General features: G+C 31.3%; 9 protein-coding genes across 9 annotated transcripts; 4 read left to right on the top strand and 5 right to left on the bottom strand.

Annotated features, from left to right (window-relative positions):
- Positions 1–174: 174 nt before the first annotated feature.
- Positions 175–4,656, top strand: ASCRUDRAFT_71478 (uncharacterized protein; the record flags this gene model as incomplete). Its single annotated transcript, XM_020191945.1, has 1 exon — positions 175–4,656. One exon carries the CDS (start codon positions 175–177, stop codon positions 4,654–4,656), a length of 4,482 nt encoding a protein of 1,493 aa, XP_020045819.1.
- Positions 4,657–4,900: 244 nt separating this feature from the next.
- ASCRUDRAFT_109178 (L domain-like protein) lies at positions 4,901–6,617 on the bottom strand. The gene has a single exon (XM_020188718.1). The coding sequence runs from the start codon at positions 6,521–6,523 to the stop codon at positions 5,144–5,146; it is 1,380 nt and encodes a 459-aa protein (XP_020045818.1). The 5' UTR covers positions 6,524–6,617; the 3' UTR covers positions 4,901–5,143.
- A 141-nt stretch (positions 6,618–6,758) lies between these two features.
- ZUO1 (zuotin) lies at positions 6,759–8,006 on the top strand (the record flags this gene model as incomplete). Its single annotated transcript, XM_020189778.1, has 1 exon — positions 6,759–8,006. A coding segment is annotated over one exon (1,248 nt), but the record flags the coding sequence as incomplete, so codon positions are not given.
- A 233-nt stretch (positions 8,007–8,239) lies between these two features.
- Positions 8,240–9,115, bottom strand: ERV29 (the record flags this gene model as incomplete). Its single annotated transcript, XM_020190755.1, has 1 exon — positions 8,240–9,115. One exon carries the CDS (start codon positions 9,113–9,115, stop codon positions 8,240–8,242), a length of 876 nt encoding a protein of 291 aa, XP_020045816.1.
- Positions 9,116–9,555: 440 nt separating this feature from the next.
- On the bottom strand, positions 9,556–10,524 carry IKI1 (Elongator subunit IKI1; the record flags this gene model as incomplete). The annotated part of the gene is made up of 1 exon (XM_020195091.1): positions 9,556–10,524. The coding sequence occupies one exon, from the start codon at positions 10,522–10,524 to the stop codon at positions 9,556–9,558; it is 969 nt and encodes a 322-aa protein (XP_020045815.1).
- A 474-nt stretch (positions 10,525–10,998) lies between these two features.
- On the bottom strand, positions 10,999–13,020 carry GPI16 (GPI-anchor transamidase subunit GPI16; the record flags this gene model as incomplete). Its single annotated transcript, XM_020190738.1, has 3 exons — positions 10,999–11,492; positions 11,670–11,919; positions 11,983–13,020. The coding sequence occupies 3 exons, from the start codon at positions 13,018–13,020 to the stop codon at positions 10,999–11,001; spliced, it is 1,782 nt and encodes a 593-aa protein (XP_020045814.1).
- Positions 13,021–13,209: 189 nt separating this feature from the next.
- On the top strand, positions 13,210–16,548 carry HSH155 (U2 snRNP complex subunit HSH155). The gene has a single exon (XM_020193665.1). The coding sequence runs from the start codon at positions 13,640–13,642 to the stop codon at positions 16,295–16,297; it is 2,658 nt and encodes an 885-aa protein (XP_020045813.1). The 5' UTR covers positions 13,210–13,639; the 3' UTR covers positions 16,298–16,548.
- On the bottom strand, positions 16,325–20,314 carry ASCRUDRAFT_9189 (uncharacterized protein; the record flags this gene model as incomplete). Its single annotated transcript, XM_020195090.1, has 2 exons — positions 16,325–16,354; positions 16,712–20,314. 2 exons carry the CDS (start codon positions 20,312–20,314, stop codon positions 16,325–16,327), a joined length of 3,633 nt encoding a protein of 1,210 aa, XP_020045812.1.
- A 781-nt stretch (positions 20,315–21,095) lies between these two features.
- Positions 21,096–22,565, top strand: TGL3 (bifunctional triglyceride lipase/lysophosphatidylethanolamine acyltransferase; the record flags this gene model as incomplete). The annotated part of the gene is made up of 2 exons (XM_020189860.1): positions 21,096–21,359; positions 21,411–22,565. Coding segments are annotated over 2 exons (1,419 nt in total), but the record flags the coding sequence as incomplete, so codon positions are not given.
- Positions 22,566–22,614: the final 49 nt, after the last annotated feature.

Raw genomic sequence — 22,614 nt, 5'->3', positions numbered from 1 at the left:
CTTTCTTTAATCATTTGGTGTTTCTCTACAATTGCCAACAATTATTCAATCCTCTGCCTCCCTGATATCACACCTTTCTAACAAAGTTCAATTATATTACCTTTCGGTGCCTTATTCTCCTCTTGGAGTTCTTTGAATCATTTCAGAATAGTTTACTAATTCATTGTTTCTGCTATGTGGAATTTTAACAAAAATTCCCACGATGAGGAGTTCTATTATTTCAATGATGATTTGAAAGCTGTTAATCACAAAGCCTCTGTAAACTCGAAATGCCAATATTCTGCTAAAAATCAATTTCCCAATAAAAACATAAAGACAAACAACCAAAATGTCCATTTTGAGACTCATACTGATTCGGTTTTTACACCTACAGATCCCTCAGATTTTCAAATAGATCAACCTCTTAATCATGAGCAACATGCTTTATCCTCATCTCCTACCTCACTTTCTTCTCCTGTCAAAATTAAATCAATCCTCAAAAAAAAAAGCAGTAACAACACTACCCCTAATCCAATTCATTTTAAAAATCCAATTCTTTTTAATAATGCCCAAATTTCAAAAAATTTAAACCACAACAAACCGAAATATTTGCTTGATTCTAACCTCATTAAGTTTATGCTTGATCAGGACGATTTTGAATTTAATGTCGCTAGAATTTTTCAATTTTTTGAAGACACCTATATTAACAATGGCGCTTCCACTAGTAACAATCTTAACTATCATTCTTTCACAAGTGCTAGCAGTACTAATGGCAAAGTCACCGGTTATAATTTTTTAAACTCCTTTACCGATAATGTTCGTTATTCTACACTAAAAAAAGGTGTTGTATATTCTTGTTTGAATAACATATTTGAGACTTATAACACCCAAGGAATTTTTCTCAATTTGAACAATATTAATAGCTCTGCTGAAAACTCTATTCCATCTGCCAACAAGCTAGACTCATTTAGAAATTCCTCTCCTTTTTCTGAAAAAAACAATTTCTCCGAACCAATTGGTATTTTTGACGAGTTTTTGAATTCAAAGCTATATACTTTCACTTGCAACAATCCACCTGATCCTTCAAGTTTGAATTCAGGAAATCTTAATCAGCAGGATCTTGCTGCAAACAATACTAATAGTAAAAGTGAAATCATACAAATTACCAATAAAACTGTCTTACAGTTGTTTCTTATAAAAGAAAATTTCTCAAAGCTTTTAGATATTTGGCTTGCTTCATATTACTCTTATTTGAAGGATTACAATTTTAAATTGTACACCTCTAACTCAAAAAACTTTATTTCCTCCGATGATATAGACAACGTTGAAAGCTATTATTATAGCTACCAAGATGATGAAGATTATATAAATTATCTGAATAGTGATTCCAAGAATAATCAATCCCCTATTAATTTAAAAAATAAGAAAAATGACAATGAAAACGTTAAAAGAAAAACCAAAAATTCATATAATGAAAGTAGGGCTTATGGAAATAGCATATATAATAAAATTTTGCAAAATGTGGAAAAAAAACCTCTTTTAAATAAATTTCCTCCTCAAGAGTTATCAATTGATGATTTACTGTCCATTTCAAGAGCAGAGAAAATTTCAAGGATATTAACTTCTTCTTACACACCAATTTCAGTTTTAAATCTAATTTTGTTTTCTCCTGAGTTAATTTCAAAGGTTTGGTCGATTACTTTTTATCCATTTAACTATAAATTCAAGCCATTGCTAAATACTTTTATCAGATTTAATGAAAAGTTATTAAATCAATATAAATATTTTAGATCAATTTATATCAATATTTTAATTAACCCCAATAATGATTTTATCTACAATTTAACTGATATTTTTATAAAAAGAAATATAAATATAAATCAAATGTTAGAATTCTTTCTTAAATTAATTTTGACTGACAAGTGGAATAGTTCTACAGGGATAATAAATAAATTAAATGATGAAGGTTTTATCTCTTCAATTTTAAATTTATTAAGTTCTAAATATCCTTCCTCTATTCAGAACAATGCTGCTGACTTGTTGAGAGACATCATTAAAAACTCAACTTATTCTACTCACGATCCTAATGCTGATGAATATGATTATTTATTATTTCCAGAAACTCATTTAACAAACCCAAATACTCTTGGGGGGCATTCACTTTTAAGGGACTTGTGTTCATACAAACAAATTAAAAAGTTATTTGAAAAAATCAAAAATGAAACTGGAGTTCCATTAGCCTTATCAATTGACATATTGATTGATATAATTAGGAATAATAATACTGATTATGATTACATTAATTTATTGATCAAAGAAAATTTTGATATAGTGTATGATAACGACTTTGATTTGCTTGAGGTATATCCCGTTACTGAAAGAGATCCTATTTACTTAAACAATATCTTAACAATTGGCACTGAATACTTGGATTATTTTTATAAATTTTTAGTTTCTGCTAATGGTGATAATTTAACCGATGAATCCTATTTTGAAAACGATTTTGATTATAATCTTTTTATAAAAGCTTTCAATTTGGAAACATACAACAATGTAATGAATATATCTGAAGAAAAAAGAAAAGCTGGCGAAAAAGAACTCTTATTAAAAAAACAAAATATGGAGGATTATCCGCTTGAGCAAGAAAGAAAAATTCAGAACCAACGCTCTTGTGCAAATTTCAAATACTTTTTAGAATCATTCATTAAAAGACAAAAAAGCGAACAGGTGCCTCTAAGCTCTTCAGATATCCCCGATAAAAATGATAATAGTTCTACATTTGATCAGGAGCAGATTGACGAAGCTAATGATAAAAACTATAAAATAAACAAAGATTTTTATAAGCTTGAAATACCAATTCCTTTTTATCCCGAAGATCACATTGATTCTGATAATGATGTTTTAAAAACTCTAGCTGAAAGCTTACCCAAAAATCCAAATTTTATTCAAACATCCATGGGAATTGTTCCTAGGTTAAATCGTGATAAATTTAAGATTATTGAACTAACAGCAGAGTTACTTCATTTATCTGGCTTGAAATTATATAATTCCATAAATTGCGAAGATTTGATTGAAGAACGAATGACACTTCAAAGAGAACGTGAAAATAATATTTTTGAAGCGATGAATGATGACTTGTTAAGTGACAATGAAGAGAACGATAATATTAATGATATGGAAGTTATTTATTACTTTAATGAAAATTTAGATAAACTAGACATTGCCAACAATGATTTTGATATCAAAGAAAATGAATACGATGACACTGACGATCTTGATAATAGCGATATAGATGAATTAGTAAATGAAGAGCAAAACTTCCCAGAATCGGTATTGCATGAATCATTGACTGTTTCAAATAACGAAAAAAAGTTAAATCAAGATCTCAAAAAGGAAAAAATTGGGAAACTAACTGTCCAAATTGATGATATAAAGAATTCCATGAAAGGTTTAAAAATAGATACTTCTTCACCTCCAAAAACACCACCAAATCAAGAAGTGTATTCGGATTTGTCTCAAGAACAATTTTATAGTGAAAATGGTATAATTGATATGGATCTAGTAAATGACATTATTGAGAACGAAAAAAATATAAATTCGTCAAATAAAAGTTTTAGTCCAAATCCCCTATCCCCTCAAAGTAGTGATTTTATTACAGATGTTGGAAATCTGGCAACAATTGAGTTTTCGAAAGGTGGTTTCAATGGTGAAGGGAATCTTCAACTATCTACGAATTCTATAAATAATAGTGAGAAAGAAGTCAAAAAAGAAGTACATGCCGTTGAATATGACGGCGGTGAATATGATTTGTATGAAAACTACGGTTCTCAATACAATGAAAATTGTGATATTGAAAGAGATATTTCAGAGAATGAGATTCATATTAATGAAGAAAATGATAATGAAAATGGTGTGCAATACAATGATTATATTGATCGAACAACTGCTTTTAAAGATTACAATACTTTATACGAAGGTTTTGATTTAAATGAAGTTGAAATTCGGGAATTGGGAAGCTTCAGTTGTCTTAATGATTACAAAATTTTTTTGAACAAGTTTGAAAATAGAAAAAACGATAAAAATATTGTTTTAAATAAATATCAAGAACGAGAACTTGAAAAATATATTTTTCTCATTCAGTACATTCTCCAAAACAAGACATATTTTGTGTGTCAAATAGAGAATCAGGAATATGATATTTTGAAGGAGATGAAATCAAGAAACTATTTATCTTTAGGTGATAAGTATAAACTCAAATTAAAAGAAACCAATTTTTTAAAATTACTTTTTAGAAAATTTTTATTGAAATATCCCTGGCATATCTTGTTAGACAATGTCTTGTATGATTTTTTTCAACAAATAATGAATTTACCGTCTTTCAACCTTAATCTCAATATATTATTGATAGATGATTTATTTGTTAATGTGAAAATTAATAACATTTTGCTATACATTTATGAAAAGAATGACGAGTTTTATAAAAAAACCCAATTGGAATTTGGAATGATGGGGCATGTTTTTCTCATATCTGAAGAAGTATTTAAATTTATTATGGTCAATAATTTAAATCTAATCAATTATAAAATTGTTGACCAATTCACCAAAAAGTTTTTTCAATTTTCATTCATGAACATGAATATAAGAAATAATTATGGATTTTCAAACACTATTATGTAATTTAGTGAAAGAATTTAAAATTATACAGGTTTGGGAGTTTTCTTAGTTTTCTTGCTGTTTCATAAGAAAAAGACTTCTTTCAGCAATATCGGGAACTATTTAAAACTTTTAATTATTACAGAACTTTTGGTTTGTTTTCTCGGGAATAATAATAGGTACTGTTACTGAACCTCTTTGATCGTCGATAAACATATGAAAAGTAACTGATAAGATTTTTTTTATTTTTATAAAGGCTTTTTTTTTATAGAAAGATTGGACTGAAACTGTAGAAACTTATTAAATAATTTAAAATTAAGAATTAGTTTTCATTCAGAAGCAGGCTTTTTTATCCAACACAACAACAACAAACAAAAAAAAAAAGATTACAACTTTTATTTGTAGATTATTTTTAACTTCTAATTTTGAATGATAACTTTATTACTGGAATTAAAAAATTAACAGAAAACTTTTTGAGAGATTGAATAGATGACGAAATACTAAGTCTATTTCAATACTCACATACAAGGTTTTTTAAATTTTTTAAAACTCTCAATTGTTCTAAATCCAGCCCATTGATATAATTTCTGGTTAGAAAAAGATATTTCAAATTATCAAGTTGACAAATACCCTTGATTTCGTTAATACAATTATAATTTAGGTTCAAATAGACTAAATTAATCTTCAAGCAACAAATTGGATTTATTGGCTTGATTGAAGCTATTAAATTATAAGAGAGATCCAATTTTTTGAGATTTGTCAATTTGTCAATATTTTCTATCACCTTGATAAAGTTTCCTGACAAATTAAGAGATGATAATGAAGATAATTGATTTAATGTTTTGTCAATTTTAGACAAAGAATTATTTGACGCGTTTAAGACTTTCAACGATTTTAAATAGGAAATATCTCCAATTTTTAAAAAGGATCTCTCAAAGGAGTAAAAAGAAAAATCCATTTTACTAACATTAAGATACTCAAGGCTAGTTAACCCATGTAAATTGCATAGGTGGTTAATACAATTTCCGGAAAGATCTAAATGTGATAAAGAACCCAAGTGATTTAAATTTTCAATTGATGAAATATTATTACAACTTAAATCCAAAAACTTTAAATTGGAAGGAAGATTTGAAAAAATTAAGTTATTTGAGAAATGAAAGTTATTTGATAAATCGAGAAATTGCAATTTTGACAAATTCTTCAAGAGAAGACCTGCATTGGGTTTTTTCTCGTACTCATCAAATTCTGAATATGAAATGCTTAATTTTTTTAGATTAACATTTGAAAGTTCAAAAAAAAATTTAATTTTTGATAGATTTTTAATTCTAGTTACTTTCAAGGTGTGCAAGGTATTATAGGCAACAATTTTCCTTACAAAAAAATCAAATAGGTCATCATAAAGAAACGTATTTATACCATATGGGTTACTTTTTTTTCGAAAGTGCTCGTTGAAAATATCAGAAGAATCAGAACAGTAGCCAATTGGATTATAGTTGACACTTGATAAGTCCTGAAAAAATATATTGTTTGATTCGAATAATTTAAAAATTGAGTAAACTGGCAAGGTAGGGTCAAGATGGAGAGTTAAATTTGAAACTAGCCTTAAATAGGTTTTAAAAATCAAAAGCTGTTCTTTTCGAATTAGCAATTTATAAGGGGAAAGAAGGGCATTTTCAAAACCGAAGGAAGCATCGTGACCTTCAACAATATTAACCGATTCAAATAACAATGACTTGCAGTAATCAGAAATAAGACTGTTGCCGGAAAAGGTCAAATAGAAAATTTCCCTTAGAGTTAAATTATTGAAAACAAGCTGGATAATAGTAAATGGAACTTTGCTGAAAAAAGAATTCACACAGAAAGGAAGAATATCAGATCCTGCAACAGGCATCCTTTGTGATTTGGTTCATTATATCTCCATTATTCTACACAGCACCGCAAAAGTTGGGAAAGTGTACCACGTGATATTGCACGTGCTTCATGGCCATGCTGAAAATTTTTTATTTGCAACTGGTTGAAAATTGTTTTGGAGTTAGAGTGGAAGAAGAATTAGGGTCTAGGACTGCTATCTAATTGAAATGGCTGACATTGTTTTGAATCTTTCATCTTCAGACACACCACTTTCAAAGGTCGTGTCTTCGTTCACTGCTCCTATTCGTAGACCCATTGAACCCGTTGGTCGTTATTTCTTAGCTCATGCTAGCAGAACTTTGAGAGGTCACACATGGTCTGAATATGAGAGAATTGAGGCTTCAAAAAATGTAAAAACAGTCAATGAGAATGATGATGATAAGTTGGATGAATTCGATGAGCACCAGTCGGATGAGTTATTAACCCACGATCCAAGAGAATGGAAAAAAGCAGATTTATATGCTGTTTTAGGGTTGTCAAAATTGAGATATAATGCCACTGAAGAACAAATAAGAAAGGCACATAGAAGACAAGTTTTAAAACATCACCCAGATAAAAAAGGTGAAAAAGGAGGGTTAGATGAAGATGGTTTTTTTAAGATTATTCAAAAGGCGTATGAAACCTTGTTAGATCCAATCCAAAAAAAAAGATTTGATTCTGTAGACGAAAATGCAGATATTTATCCTCCTTCAAAACAACTGAAATATGATTTTTTCACAACATGGGGGCCTATTTTTGACTCCGAAGGTAGATTTTCCAAAAAGAAGAATGTACCAAAAATCGGCGACATACATACCTCCAAAGCTGAAGTTGAAAGTTTTTATAATTTTTTTTATAAATTTGATTCTTGGAGGACATTTGAATGGCTAGATGAGGATGTACCTGATGATTCTTCAAACAGAGATCATAAACGGTACATTGAAAGGAAAAACAAAACACAAAGAGATAAAAAAAAAAAGGAGGACAATAAAAGGTTATTGTCTTTAGTTGATAGAGCTTTCAGTGAAGATCCAAGAATAAAATTATTCAAAAAAAAGGAAAAAGAAGAAAAAGTCAAAAGAAAGTGGGAAAGAGAAGCAGGGTCCAGAAAGGCTCTTGAAGAAGCTAGATTGAAAAAAGAAGCTGAAGAAAAAGCTAAAAAAGAAGCTGAAGAAAAAGCCAAATCACTAAAACAAAACTCTAAGAAAGCCAAAGAAGCCTTGAAATCAGCAAAAAAGAAAAATAAGAGAATAATTCGAAATTCTGTTAAGGGTGTTGATTATTTTGGAGATCTTTCATCCCAAACTAAGATTGATTCTGATGTTGAATTGTTAATTGGAGCATTAGACGACAGTCAATTGTCCAGCTATTCTAAAGAAATTAACCAGGTAAAGGATTCTCAGAAGATTAAAAAAATCTTAGAAGATGCAATTTCAAGCTTAACCAGTGATGGAAAAATTTCATCGTCATCTCTTAGTTATTTCAGCATTTAAGCAATCTTTTTTTTTTTTTTAATTTTACAGTTGGACAATTGTTTTTTTTTGTTAAGCATTGAACATTGAATACCGAGCATTGTGTAGCAGATATTTTCAATATACTTTAATAAATATCAAAGACAATTGACAATTTAATAAATTTTGCAGTAAAATATAGTATTTCGTATATTTATTGTTATTGAGTATCATTAAATCAGCATATATAGAATTAATAAGTAAAATCAGTAAATTTTTTTTTTCTCATCAATAGACAACTCGCCAGCTCCAGTATTGACTATAATTAATAAACCACCAACAATTGATAAAGTTTGGAAAAACTCATATTTGAGAAAATCTCTATGGGGATCTTGGTAACCATAGCTCCAATAAAAATTGACAGAAAAATCATAAATAGTAAGTAAAATTCCTAATAGAATAGCCGAAAATTTGATTTTGAAACCGATAACAATTGAAACACAAGAAATTGATCCAACTAATATTAATAAGATTTTTGAAAAAGACCAAGAGCCAGCGATTATAAATCTCACAAACAAAAGAACCAAAAGAATTCTGCCAGCCAAAAGAAAATATTTTTTTGGATCTTTATTTTCAATCATGGGAACACCAGCTGTTAACAAAGATCTTTTGTCGGAGATAATTGAATCAGAAAAGGCCAATAACAAACCGCCAATTACCGAGAAGTTTCTTAATAAAAAAGTGCCTTCGGAAAACAAACCATAAAAAAAGCCTTGAGAAATAACAACACAAATAAGACAGACAGTTGCAATTAAAGACTGCTTTCTCATTACTAGTAGAGTTGAAGCTATAGTCATTGTTAAAATATTTAAAAATAAAAAGGATACCACGATAAAATAAGGAATGTGCCTATAATTCCATAAATAAAAAACTTGATCTGCCCATTGAGAAATGATTCTAAAAGAGTCTTCATAAAAAGTTGCAGTGATTAAAAATCTTCCAATAGCAGGAATGTATGGTTTAACGGGAGAAAAGTTGCTGTCAATGAAATCCTCAAAAATAGATGTATAAAGTTCGAAATTTTCCAACAAAGTCTTTTGCAAAGGTACGGGGCCTAGATAGTTGATGTTATTGTTCTTCATGGAATTTGAAAATGAGGAATCATAGTAAGCTGGATTTTGGTTTGAGCTAAAGCTGCGGTTCTTATAGGAATCAAAAGATGAGTAAGATGAAGCTAGGTGAATATTGGGATTGGGGCTGGGATTCGAAGTAGGTATTTGAGTGTTATGCCTGTTATACATTGTGAAGTGGAAATGCAGGCGAATAAGAAGATGGAACCAGTGGCCAACGCAAAAAGGAACAAAAAAACGAGAACTGTACAATACAATGCTGGAGGTTGGAGCAGCTCGATATCAGTGGAGTTGGATATTGGGTAAATATATACCATGAAGCAGAGCTGGTTTGTGTGTTTGAAGGAAAGTGCAGCACTGGGGTTGCCCTCCTGCCTCACAACGCGCCAAACCGGTGGCAAAGCGGCGGCGGGTAACAGCGGCCCAACATACCCAAAAGGACACTTCACAGTTCAAAATGGATCCTCAAAAGCATCTTCCTCATCGTAGTCGTCGTCCTTCTCAAACTCATACACAATTGCTCCTCCAACTCGTCCTCCTTCGCTTTGCGCCTCCATATATGGCAATTCCACTTCCTCTCTGCTCTTCCGTTCACCTGCTGTGGTGCTGAGTCGAAACGTCGTCAACCCTTTCAAGAGGTCCTCCTCTTTGCTGGCATCCAGACTCGACTCGATTTCATATTCGCTGTCTTCGTCTTCTGAATCTTGTATATTGCTGCTCACGTACTTCAGTGAGTCTACCACATATTTAAAACGCACTGACCGCCCACTCTTCTTGCGCACAACTAGCTTCAAAACATATTTGTAGCTGTTAGATCCTTTGTGGCAGGGGCTTCCAAAGTACTTCTCAGCAAAATCCTTTTCTTCTTCATTGGTGCTTTTGTAGTCTAGTGGAAGAACCTCGAAAATTGAACTTGCAACAAACTTTAGGAATTCCAATCCTCTGGGATAATTCAAATGTAAACTCCTCACTGATCTAACCGGATATGACAAATGAAATGTCCCAATCACAATAATATTCTTATCCACATTATAGATCATCTGCATAAATTCAGAAAGTTCCTCATCTTTGATAAAATTTAAAGAATCTATCATTAGCACAGCCTTGTTTTTGTTTCCAATTGATCCTCCAAACCTCGACTTTAATATTTTTCCAATTTTGTCATTTAGCGTCTTACCTGAAATGTCAATACAGTCAATATACTCGGTTGCATACGAAGGTCTGCTTATTGTTTCAAACGAAACATAAAGAATGTCTAGATCTTGCTTAAGATTCTCATGAATCATATGCTGAATAATATAGTAAGAACTCTGGCGAAAGCTGTCCAAAACTAGATAAAAATTTTGGCCACTTTCTTTAATTGCCATTAATCTATTCAATAAGATAGTTGCATTAGCATCTGTAATCATTTGAGCACTCATATTCCACCTGTTTTTAATTTTACAAAATTATCTGCACTAAAAATAGAAGAACTTTCAATTCAAATTGAAGGCTTTTGTTGAATCCAGTCTTTATACTCTTCTTCCTGTTGCAAGTGCTCTCCCTGTCAAACCTCCAAAAAAATTACTTTTCCAGATAAATTACTAAGGCTTCAGATTACCCTGCGCTGGAAAATGCATCTAAGATCCATTTAGGTTAAGCTTTTCAAGCTCTACGTTTTTCACCAACTATATTTTGGTTTGATTACATTTGATTGTTTGTACGAAAAGTAATGCAGGATGCTCAAACATCATATTTTGCACTCAAACTACTCTAATAGTTGGAAGATAATTGTTTAGCAAAAATAAATGAACAGGTTCAGAATTAAAAATAAAATAAAATAAAATAAAACAAAACAAAACAAAACAACGTTCACTGTCTCGAAAATTACAAAGTCGACACATATAATACCATTATCATTGTTGACTTTTGTTTTTTTGGATCGTACTCTTCAATTTAACCAAGAATTTTTGTTTTAACCTCTTTAAAATATTGTTTTTGGAGTTTCCCTCGGTTTCTTCTTCATTAATTAGTCTTTTGATTAGTAAATTAAAAATTGTGCCGTATGTTAGTGCCATTACTGTACTAGTAAAAATTATCACATTATATGGCATGCTGAAGTCTGGCGTTGGCAAAGATAGAAGTAATGAAGTTGTTCTAAAAAAATAATCCTTTTCTGACCTGCTCGAATCACCTATTACTTTAACAACACTGGGGTCTAGTTCAAACCCATGGTTGGCATCTGGAGGGTATTCCGAATATAATAGTAAGGATTTGTCGAACTTGTAATTCATAGAAATTATGCTATTTGGTGGGATTATTAATTCCAATTCAATTTGACCCGGTCTTTTCCTGTCAACAGAAGGTTGGAAATAAACTTCTTTTATAATCAGGTTTTCCAATCTTTCAACTTTTCCAAAAACTTTTGAGTTCTCTTTTTGAGTTCCATATTCATGTTCATGTTCATGTTCATGTTCATGTTCAATTTCTATTTCTTTTTTTGTTTGTCTTGTTCCATTTCCTTTGATTTCGTTTTTTTTAATATTTTGATGGCTGGATTTAGAATAGTAATTATATTCTTTCTTACTCAACTCTAAAGTGTGCAAATAGATTCTCATATACCAAGGTAAACTTTCAAAATAAACTAAGCGCACTGCTCTTTCTAAGCTGGGATTTTTGAAAACAATTCTAATTCCACCAGAATCTTCTCTGTATCCCGTAAATGATCTACTAACAAAAATGTTGGGATAATCAATTTTTTTAACTTTTCCACTTTGAGAAGTCTCAATTTTAACATTGAATTTGTCACTCAAATTGATATCAAATGGAGGTTCTTTCTTTTTTTCAGCCAACTTTTCCAACTTTTCCAAATTAAAACAACCAACTCCATCGTTTAAAACGTTTATAGAAATTCCTTCGATGGTTTCAGTGACTCCAGAGATTTTCCATTCTTCAGTGGAATCAAAACAAATTTCACTCTTGCCCTTTCCAATCAATAATCTATTTTCAATTTCTTTACCAAATAAATCCTTTAATTCATACGATAAATTATTTATGGATTCTTTTGGAAAACAATAATATAAATCGTGTCTTTTATTATCATCACACCTTAAAGCATCTCCAGAAACAGGTTTTGGTATTGGTGATCTAAAATATTCAAATGTGCTGGGGATGTTAATCAATTGATCGATATGTTGAGACATATGGAGTTCCCCTTTTGAACTATTCAGCTTTGGTTTAATATCAATAGACATTGAATGCCATGGAGAATAAAATAACTGATGCCCATCTAGTAGACTGGAAATTCCAGCTTTACCTTTGGTTGGCAATAATCTCAAAAAAGGAGTTAAGTTTTCAGTACAGACTGGTTCCTTTGGCAATACACTTCTTAATAAATATCTATTTTCGTACTTTGAAGTATCTTCAAAAAGCTTTTGTGGATATGTGGTGGTAGTTTTATCAATGAAATTCATTGAAGCGCAAAACAACCCAGATAGATAATTGACTAAAATTTCCCATTGTGCAAATGCTTCCTCTTCTGAATTTGCATCAATAGTGGACCACAATTCCACACCAGTTCCACCACTAAATTCACCATTGTTAGGTAATTTTCCCCATTTTTCTGCATCCCAATAACCTCTTGCAAACTTCAAATGAAGTTCTGTAACATTAGTGCTTTCAAAAATCGGTCCTAAAACTTTGGGAAATGCTTGATAATTACTATCATTGGTAATCTCATCTAGTTCGATCTTTTTAATAGAATGTGAATCTAATTCAAACATAAACGAAGCAAGAAGATAGTTCGTTGGCAATGGAGTTAAAACCAACTTTTCTTCAGCAGGAAATTTATCAAAACATGAAGCTACAATGAAATTAAGTTGAAACAATGAAGTGACTAAAACCACAAAATTCGAAATGTTCCAATACAGTAAATCCATATTATCTTTAACAATATTAAAAAAAAGAATTTTGCTAGCCAGTCTTGTTGGGTGTTAACTATTAAGCGTTGACTATTGACGGTTATTAATTGTTATCTTGCAAAATAAAGTTCAGTCCGATCACCACGATTTTATTTTCAGTTATCATTAAAAATTCGTTTGAATTATTTTTTTTAAATTGAATAACAGAATGACTGAATTAACACAAAGCCCTTGCAAAACTCCACCCAGAAAACTCTCTTTATCAAAAAGGAAAAGAAGATGGGATGTTTCAACAGATGACATCTTAGGTGATTTTGATGAGAACAAAGAAGTCACAATAATTAACAATGAACGTCTTTTCCAACATTTATCCACAGAAAATGATAATTCGAATACCACTGATCACTCAGTAATTTCATCAAAAAACCATAAAAAGCAAAAATTTAAACAAGACAGTGAGGTAAAATCTACATTATATTTAAATGACAATAAAACTATTGACAACGAACTGGAACTTGAGACTAAGTCTCCGGAAACATTTCCTCTTTTAAATTTTAACGGTTTATATTTGACAACAGGTATTATTGATAAACTCCTACCTTCAGGATACACTAAGCTTGATCCTCCTGAAGGTTATATGAAGCCTGATTATTCCACTTTTGTTGATGAAAGCTCAATCGACGCTTATATGATTCCTGATGTATCAACAGAAACTAATCAAATATTAAAAAATTCAATTATTACGCCTGACCAAATTCCATTAATAAGAGATTTACAGTTTTTCAGAGAAGCAGATTCAAAATATTTTTCAAAATTACTCTCCAATCCAGATCTGTCAATCGATTTATCAATTGATGAACAAAAAGAATTGCGATTGATGGGTTTATTGTTAAAGATCAAAAATGGAAACCCCTCTGTAAGAAAACAGGGTTTAAGATCATTGACAGATAACGCTAGAAACTTTGGTCCGAAAATTTTGTTTAATCAAATCTTACCTTTACTAATGGAGAAAGACTTTGAAGATCAGGAAAGACATTTGATAGTAAAAGTGATTGATAGAATTTTGTATAAGTTGGATGATTTGGTTAGACCTTACACTCATAGAATTTTGAAAGTTATATCTCCTCTCTTGATGGAAGAAGATTACATTGCGAGAAATGAGGGAAGAGAAATTATTTCAAATTTGTCTAAAGCTGCGGGTTTGAATCATATGATTACAACATTAAGACCTGATATTGACAGTTCTGATGATTATGTTAGAAATAAAACAGCTAGAACATTTGCAGTTATAGCCAACGCGCTAGGGATTCTGTCTCTTATACCATTTCTAAAAGCTGTTTGTCAATCTAAAAAGAGTTGGCAAGCAAGGTTGTCTGGTGTCAAAATCATTCAGCAAATTACTGTTTTACTTGGCTGTGGAGTATTGCCCCAATTAGACGAGTTAGTTGGATGCATACATCAAAATTTGAATCATGAAATTTTGTCTATTAGAAGAAACACAGCGCTAGCGTTATCTTCTTTAGCTGACGCATCTGCTCCTTATGGAATTGAATCATTTGAGAAAGTGCTCGATCCTTTGTGGAATGGTGTACAAAGGCAAAGAGGACCATGTTTATGTGCCTTCTTGAAATGTATTGGGTGCTTGATTCCATTAATGGACTCTGAATATGCTAACTATTACGCTATCGAAGTGATCAAAATTATATTGCGTGAAATCAACTCATCGGATGAAGAAATGAAAAGAACAATTTTGAAAGTAATTCAGCAATGTGCTGATACTGATGGTGTCACGGCTTCATTTTTAGTACAAAAAGTTGTGCTGCCTTTTTTTCGAAATTTTTGGAATCGAAGAATTGCGTTGGATCATAGAAGTAGTAAAATGGTAATTCAAACAACTCATTCCCTTGCCCGAAAAATTGGTTTTAGTGAACTAGTAAACAAACTAATTGATATATTAAAAGATGATTCGGATTCGTTTCGAAAAATGGGTGCTGAATGCATTCAAAATGTTATATCTAGTTTGGGAACTAGTGACTTGTCAGATCGTACTGTTGAAAGACTAATTGATGGCTTATTGGTTTCCTTTGAATTGCAGGTTACGTTTGATGATCAAATCATTTTAAAATCATTTGGAACAACAATATCTTCTCTTGACGTTAGAGTGAAACCATTTATTTCAAAAATTGTTTCAATTATTTTATATAGGTTGAGAAATAACCAACCTCAAGTCAGGCAACTGGCAGCAGATCTTATTACTAAGGTTTCATCAGTGATAATCAATTGTGGAGAAGAAGATATAATGTATAAATTGGGAAAGGTTCTATATGAGTCATTAGGAGAAGTATATCCTGATGTTTTGGGTTCGATACTAAATGCATTAGAAAACATAATCTCTGTGGTTGGATTAGCATCTATGAACCCTCCAATCGAGCAATTATTACCTAATTTGACACCGATATTGAGGAATCGTCATGAAAAGGTGCAAGAAAGTACTATAAAGTTGATTGGCAGAATCGCTGACAGAGGTCCCGAATATATTCCCTCTAAGGAATGGATGAGAATATGTTTTGAGTTGATTGACATGCTAAAAGCTCATAGAAAATCTATTCGTAGAGCTGCAAACAATACATTTGGCTATATTGCCAAAGCTATAGGACCTCAAGAAGTTCTTTCTACTTTGCTAAATAATTTAAAGGTTCAGGAACGTCAGTCAAGAGTATGTACTGCTGTTGCAATTGGGATTGTAGCTGAAACTTGCGAGCCTTTTACAGTTCTACCTGCATTAATGAATGAATACAGAACTCCTGAAAACAATGTTCAAAATGGTGTTTTGAAAGCAATGACATTTATGTTTGAATATATAGGTGGAATAACTAAAGACTATGTTTATGCCGTTGCTCCTTTGGTTGCAGATGCTTTAACTGACCGAGATCAAGTACATAGACAAACTGCTGCCACTGTTGTAAAACATATGGCTTTAGGTTGTATTGGAACAGGGTGTGAAGATGCTTTTATCAACTTTTTAAATTTGCTCATTCCTAACATCTATGAGACTTCTCCTCAAGTTATTGATAGAGTTATTGATGGAATTGATGCCATTAGAAACAACGTTGGTAGTGGTATTGTCTTAAATTACATTTTTAGTGGTATATTTCAAGCAGCCAGAAAAGTTCGAGCCCCATATTGGAAAATTTATAATGATTGCTACATTCAAAGTTGTGACTCCATGGTACCATATTATCCCGATTTTCAAGAAAAACATTATAAAATAGAAGAGTTAGATGATTGGATATAAAACATTTTATTAGTCACATTGAATTTTTTAAGATTTTTGGATTTGAGGTAATACTAGCTGAACAGAGAATAAAGAATAAACAAAAATTTAGCAATTAGTTATTGATTATTGACTAAAATTAGAAAGGCATTGACATATATATATAAAACAACTAAGATCAAAAATAATTTGAAGTAAAAACAAAATGTAATTTTTGTTACTATAGAACTAGTCAAGCCACACTCATACTACCACCAAACATGAAACAAAATTCTTTTCGACTTCAAAGCACAAAACAAAAAGAAATAGGTTTAAAGTAAAAAACAAAAACTAAAAATAAAAAATAAAAAATAAAAAAAAATTAAAAATAAAAAAAAATTAAAAATAAAAATAGTTTAAAATAAAAATAATATAAAATAGAAATAAAATTTACACCATTTCATCACTCATATGGGAAAATCCACGAAATTTTTCTTGCATATCAGAGGTTAACAACGAATTTACAGGAGTTAACTTAGGGGTTTCAGATGTAAACTCTTCATCAAAATTAGATACATCAACTTCTGACTTGATTTCAGGGATATAAGGGGGTTTTGTACGTTTGTGTAAAACATCGTCAAAGTTTATTTTTTTAAAATATGGATGATTCATAACCTCCTCAGCATCTCGAGGACCAGCACCTAATCTCTTTTCAGGATCTCTGTGTAAAAGTGCTTGGAGTATGGACACTGCGTCACTAGCCATTTGAATGGGATAAAGAGGTTCATCAGTTAGAATTGCATTAAAGACTTCGTCTCCATCATCACCTTTAAAGGGCGATTGAGCCAATAACATTTGATACAATAAAACACCAAAAGCCCACCAGTCAACTGCCTTTCCATACTTTTGTTCTTTTAAAATTTCTGGAGCCATGAATTCTGGTGTTCCACAAAAAGTGGAAGTTGTATTTCCATACCACATATCTTCTTTACATAAACCATAATCTCCAATCTTAATATGGCCTTCAGGAGCAAGCATAATGTTATCTAGTTTTAAATCACGATAAATAATACCATTATCATGAAAATACTTTAGTCCTAACAAAACTTCTGCAGCGTAGAATTGAGCTCGTCTTTGGGAAAATCTCTGCTTTTGAATGTGCCACATCAAGTCACCGCCGGGAACGTACTCCATTACAAAATATATTCTATTCTCAGTCTGAAAGCAGCAATGCAAATTAATTAAAAATGGATGTCTTTCCCTGTTGGCAGCCAAAAATACTCTCTTCTCCGACATTGTACTTTCAACTTCATCATGTTCTAGAATGAAATCTTTTTTTAAAACTTTGATGGCGCACAATTTATGAGTATGACGAGATTCTGCTAACATCACTTTACCAAAATTCCCCTTTCCCAAAACAGCTAAAAACTGGAAATCGTCCAACCCAACTTTGCGGCGACGATGTTTACGATGATGATCGATGTTAGAGATTTGTTGTTCTGGTGTATTGTGCAGATTTTTGATTTCATTTGAAAATAAATTAGTTTGTGGGTTAATATAAGTGGTTTCTTGTTTCTGAGGATCAGCAGAATAGTCAGATAACTTGTTTTGCAAAGTAGACCCCTCTGGTTCAAATTGACCATTGCTATGAGTGTCCGAATGATAAATTACATCAGAATTGAATTGCAGTTGATTTAATGATTGATGTTTGGGTAAAGGCACAAAACCATCAGTCGGTGATTGATCATGATTTGAAGGTTCAGGAGATTGAGGTTCATATGAAGATGGAGGCTTTCTTAAGGTAGGGGTATATTGATTTGAGTAGGAATAGTTATCAAACTGATTTTCTGAAGATGAATCAGAGTAAGAAATTTTCTTTTTTCGTTCTGGTGAAAGCGAAGTAATTGTTGGATCATTTGTTATTTGAGATTCGCTTTCAATTAGGACATTAGTAGAAGATGTGTTTGTATTAAAATCATCAGACTTATCATAATCTGTTTGAATATTGATTGATGGAATGATTTGATTTGAAGTAAATTTCTTGTTTGATTTGACTCGATCGTTCTGAGAAATGTAAGAATTACGATTTGGATTGTTTAAAACATCAGAATCTTGAGTATTCATAAGTGGTTTAGCAATTTTTTTCCTTCGAGGGCTGACCACCGAATTATTAGTTGATTGAATAGTTTTCAAAACTTCATTAGCCATTTTCATACTCATTCCACAAAAATCGGGAACCAAATGGGCACAATTAGCATGACACATTATTCCACATTCAGTGCATTTTCTAACATTTTTTTTTCCAAAAGGCAAGATAAAACCACAATGACAACACCACTTTGTGCTTTTATTATAAACAGGTTCAAATCTATGAGGGATTCTATGATTCAATTTAGCTTCATCCGAAATATCAAATGAAGATTTAGAAATACATTTAGTTACAACGTTTTGATAACACTTTTTGTGACATAAAAATCTACAATCTTGACATTGAAAACATGTATATCTTAAGAATTCACCACAATAACCACATTGCATAATATTATAAAATTGTCTTTGAGTAAATTGATGACCATGTTGCTCAAAGACTTCTTCTTTTCTTTGTCTGATAGCGCCATGTCTACCCAAAGCACCAAGGTTGGTAGGATTTTTATGAGATTTCTCACTTGTCTTTTGAAAAGCTAAAGTTAATAGGATCTGACCTGCTGGTTCTAAAATAAACCAATTACTACTAGTTATTTGTTGATTTTCTGTTGATGAAACAGAGGGGTTGACAGTAGAAGTCGGATTGGTTGCCATAGATGTTATTGTGGGAATATCAAAAGATGATTGTTTGGGGGAATCTTGTTTAATGGGAGAAGGTCCATTAGAATTACTAGAGAATTGTTGATTGTGCATCTTAGAAGCAGCAACCCAGCCAGAATTACCTTGAATAACTTTTTTTTTTCTAATTTCTTCAATAACATCAGATAACATAAACCACATAATGGCGACTGGAACTAAACGATCATTAATTTTATCACAAACGGACAACTCAATTTCGTTTCCCTTGTCAGTATAAATCTGAAACTCTTCATTCCATTTATCATTTTTGATAACTTTTGTTTTAGCTTTTAAATCATCATCTATCTTTATTAAAATTACGGATTCAATCTTTTTGCTGAAACGGCTGGAGGTTGTAATATGGTCAACATCCTTGACGCTTGAAATTCTGATAGTGAGGACACCAGATATAGGAATTCTATTTAGCTTGGATGTGTTTAATAGTTCAGTTTCTTTAGCAACTTCTCCAATATCCAAATGCATGTCATTATATCTTTTCAACGCACGTTTAAGAAGAGGAATTTTTTGATTGATTTCAATTCTACCACCAGCTGCAACAGAAGATGAGTGTCTATCACCATCATGTTCATATAATCGAACCATTTTTTCAGTGCCTTCTTTGTACTGGTTTTCAATTTGTAATTTAAACTTTAGCTGTTGTAACATGTATTGAATTCTATGTCCTAGTGAAGGACAATCATACTTTAAAAGATCTAATCTAGTGAAATTTAATGGAGTGGCTGAAATGTTATTGTTATATTTAGTTAACTCAGTATTAGAAATAGCAGGGCCTAAATTTTTAAAGGAGTTTTGATTAAATTCCATGAAATTTTTGTCCAATTTATTATTAGTCGGTTCATTATTGGGATTGTAGGGAATATTTCGATTAAAATTGATGTTTGTGTTTGAAATGTCCGAATTGGCTGGAGAGTCATAGGATATTGAAGTTGAAAAATTTGAAGGAGAATAAGTTGATCCTTTAGAATTGGAGGAAAATTGATTTGATATCGAATCAGATAAACTAGAGGGTTTAGTTTGATTGGTTATGGATAAATTTTTTAAGGTTTCCTCCAAATAATTCAAGTTCTGTCTTGCTTCTCTAATACTATTGTTACATTTCGAAATTAGTTGGGAGTTGTTAGTATTCTTCTTGATTTTGAGAGAAGACAGAAGTATGTTTTTCTCCCTTTCAATCTTTTTCTTAATGTCTTGAATTATATCCTCACTTGAAGACATTTTGGATTGAATAGTGAAGTAGTAAAGCGTCTTTGACAGAAGAAGAGGAAATTTAAAGGAGGGCGCAGAAAAACTGAAGATGTGTCAAAAGAAATAGGCAAAGCTGATAAAAACAAAGTGAGTGTGGTGTAAAAACCTTTGGAACACAGCAATATAAGCAGATTAAAGACCAACTATTTGCAATAGAGGAGCGTGAATAGGGCAGACAATAGAAAAAAGAGAATGGGAGGAAGTGAGAAATTAACACTAAATGCACTGCTTCTGAATATCCTGTGGGTCCAATACAGAGATAAAAACAAACAACACACTGGCCCGGGACCGAGTTCGAGCTCGAAATAGTTCGTTGCACTCCGGCCCGAGCTACGGAACACAGTTTGTTTACCTGTAACTCGTCTATCAGTCCCGCCGGACTGGATCATGTCAAAATGCAGCAGATACACCTCAGATGCAGACACATGCATGCACTTTTTGCTGCCGATGATTTTGAGATGCTTCTTCATTTGCTCTGTTTTCTGCTGATCTTTGTTATCCATTGATTCATTCTTGATTTATCCTGTTTCTGCCACCACCAACCATGATTGTCCAACTTTTTCTGTTAGCCCATCGTTTGTTGATGGCACCTGTGGTTGTTCCCATTACTTTTCTCGTTAAACTCAGCTCAAAAATTTGTTTTTATCGCACAGTTGCAGAATTGAAATCCAAATTGCCTCAATGTCGCCATTACACTGATTGGTTCAACATTAATCTTCAAATTGAAAGCTTCCTTAATGACAGCACCAATTGGAGATTGTTAAAAGAGTCTAATGACTATGACTTTAAGTTGGTTGAATTTCAAAAAGATTTGATTCTTAATCACTATCTTAACGATGATATCGAAAGTCTCAAAAATATCCTTAAAAGTGGAGGAAATCTAATTCGAAATTTTGCTGAAATATCCAATAAATCTTTGTTTAGAAACTCAATGATAGGAACTAAGCTATTGATTCATGATTATATCAATTTGATTAAAAGGGTTTTAGTCAAAATATACGTTTCAAACGATCCAGTCATAGCAAGCAATAATCATCTTAATCACCTTACTTTGCTCAAACAAAAGCACACCACCTCTTCATTTTTACGATACTATAGTGATGAAAAATTTGAATTTTTTTCAAATTTGAAGAAAAACTTTGGAAATACAGCTTTGATTCTTCAAGGTGGTACAATTTTTGGAATGTTTCATTTAGGTGTTATTAAGTCTCTTTATTACCAAAATCTATTACCATTAATTATGTTGGGCAGCGGTTACGGTTCTTGTATTGCATCAATAATTTGTGCCACTCCTAATACTCATTTGAATCTTTTTTTTAAAAATTTAGAAAAAGATTTAATCAAGTTTATTGATAATAATTATAACTCCTATAATAAATATAATCAATTTTATGATAATAACTACGACATTTTTGATGAAATCCTTTTGAAATCCATATATAATAACGACAACTTAACTTTTCTAAAATTCACTATTTTCAGATTGAATAATTTGACCTTTGAGGAATCTTTTGTTCAAAGTGGCGGTAGAATTTTAAATATTATTATTTATATCAACAAAACACCGATTTTGTTGAATCATATAACGACTCCAAACGTTATAATATCATCAGCGATAATTGCTTCAATTATTCCAACTAATAATAATGTTCTATTGATTAAAGATTTTAATGACAATATTATAAATTTAAAAGAATTTAAATTTGAAATGTCACCATATCAAAGATTAACTGAATTATTCAATGTTAACAATTTTATTATATCTTTGGCCAGACCTTATCTTTCTTCTTTAATAAGCAATCAAATTAAGTTTATTGAAACAAAAAATCATTTTAAAAGTTACTTTAAAACTTATTACTATTTCAAATTCAAAAATTTAATTAAACTACAACTTATTCACTTTTTAGAAAATTATTTAATCCATTTAAATTTTGAAATAAATTTTTTTCGGAAATTAACTGTCGATGAGAAAACTCCCAGAAGTTTGTCATCCAGCATTACTATAGTTCCAAAAGAATCAAAAACTAATATGGCTAAACTTATTATTAGAAGCGGTAGTAGAATTAATTATCGAAATTCTATTGCCACTAATATTAGAAATAATCTGGTGTGCTCTATTGATAACATGGCTTACTGGATACAATTAGGAGAAAAAAGTGTTTGGCCGATGCTACCTATTTTAGATGTAAGGTGTTCAATAGAGTTTTTGCTTGAATCTATTTGTTTTGATTTAAAAATGAATTTTAAGCAATTTTAGATTGTATTCAAAT

The sequence above is a fragment of the Ascoidea rubescens genome (assembly GCF_001661345.1).
Source record: "Ascoidea rubescens DSM 1968 unplaced genomic scaffold ASCRUscaffold_11, whole genome shotgun sequence".
NCBI lineage: Eukaryota > Fungi > Ascomycota > Saccharomycetes > Ascoideales > Ascoideaceae > Ascoidea > Ascoidea rubescens.
Note: the sequence above shows the minus strand (reverse complement) of the source record. Positions and strands in the feature narration are given on the sequence as shown.

Coding starts and splice junctions, on each gene's coding strand:
- HSH155 (XM_020193665.1), top strand. CDS start 13,640: ATGAAGCCTGATTATTCCACTTTTGTTGATGAAAGCTCAATCGACGCT.
- ASCRUDRAFT_109178 (XM_020188718.1), bottom strand. CDS start 6,523: ATGCCTGTTGCAGGATCTGATATTCTTCCTTTCTGTGTGAATTCTTTT.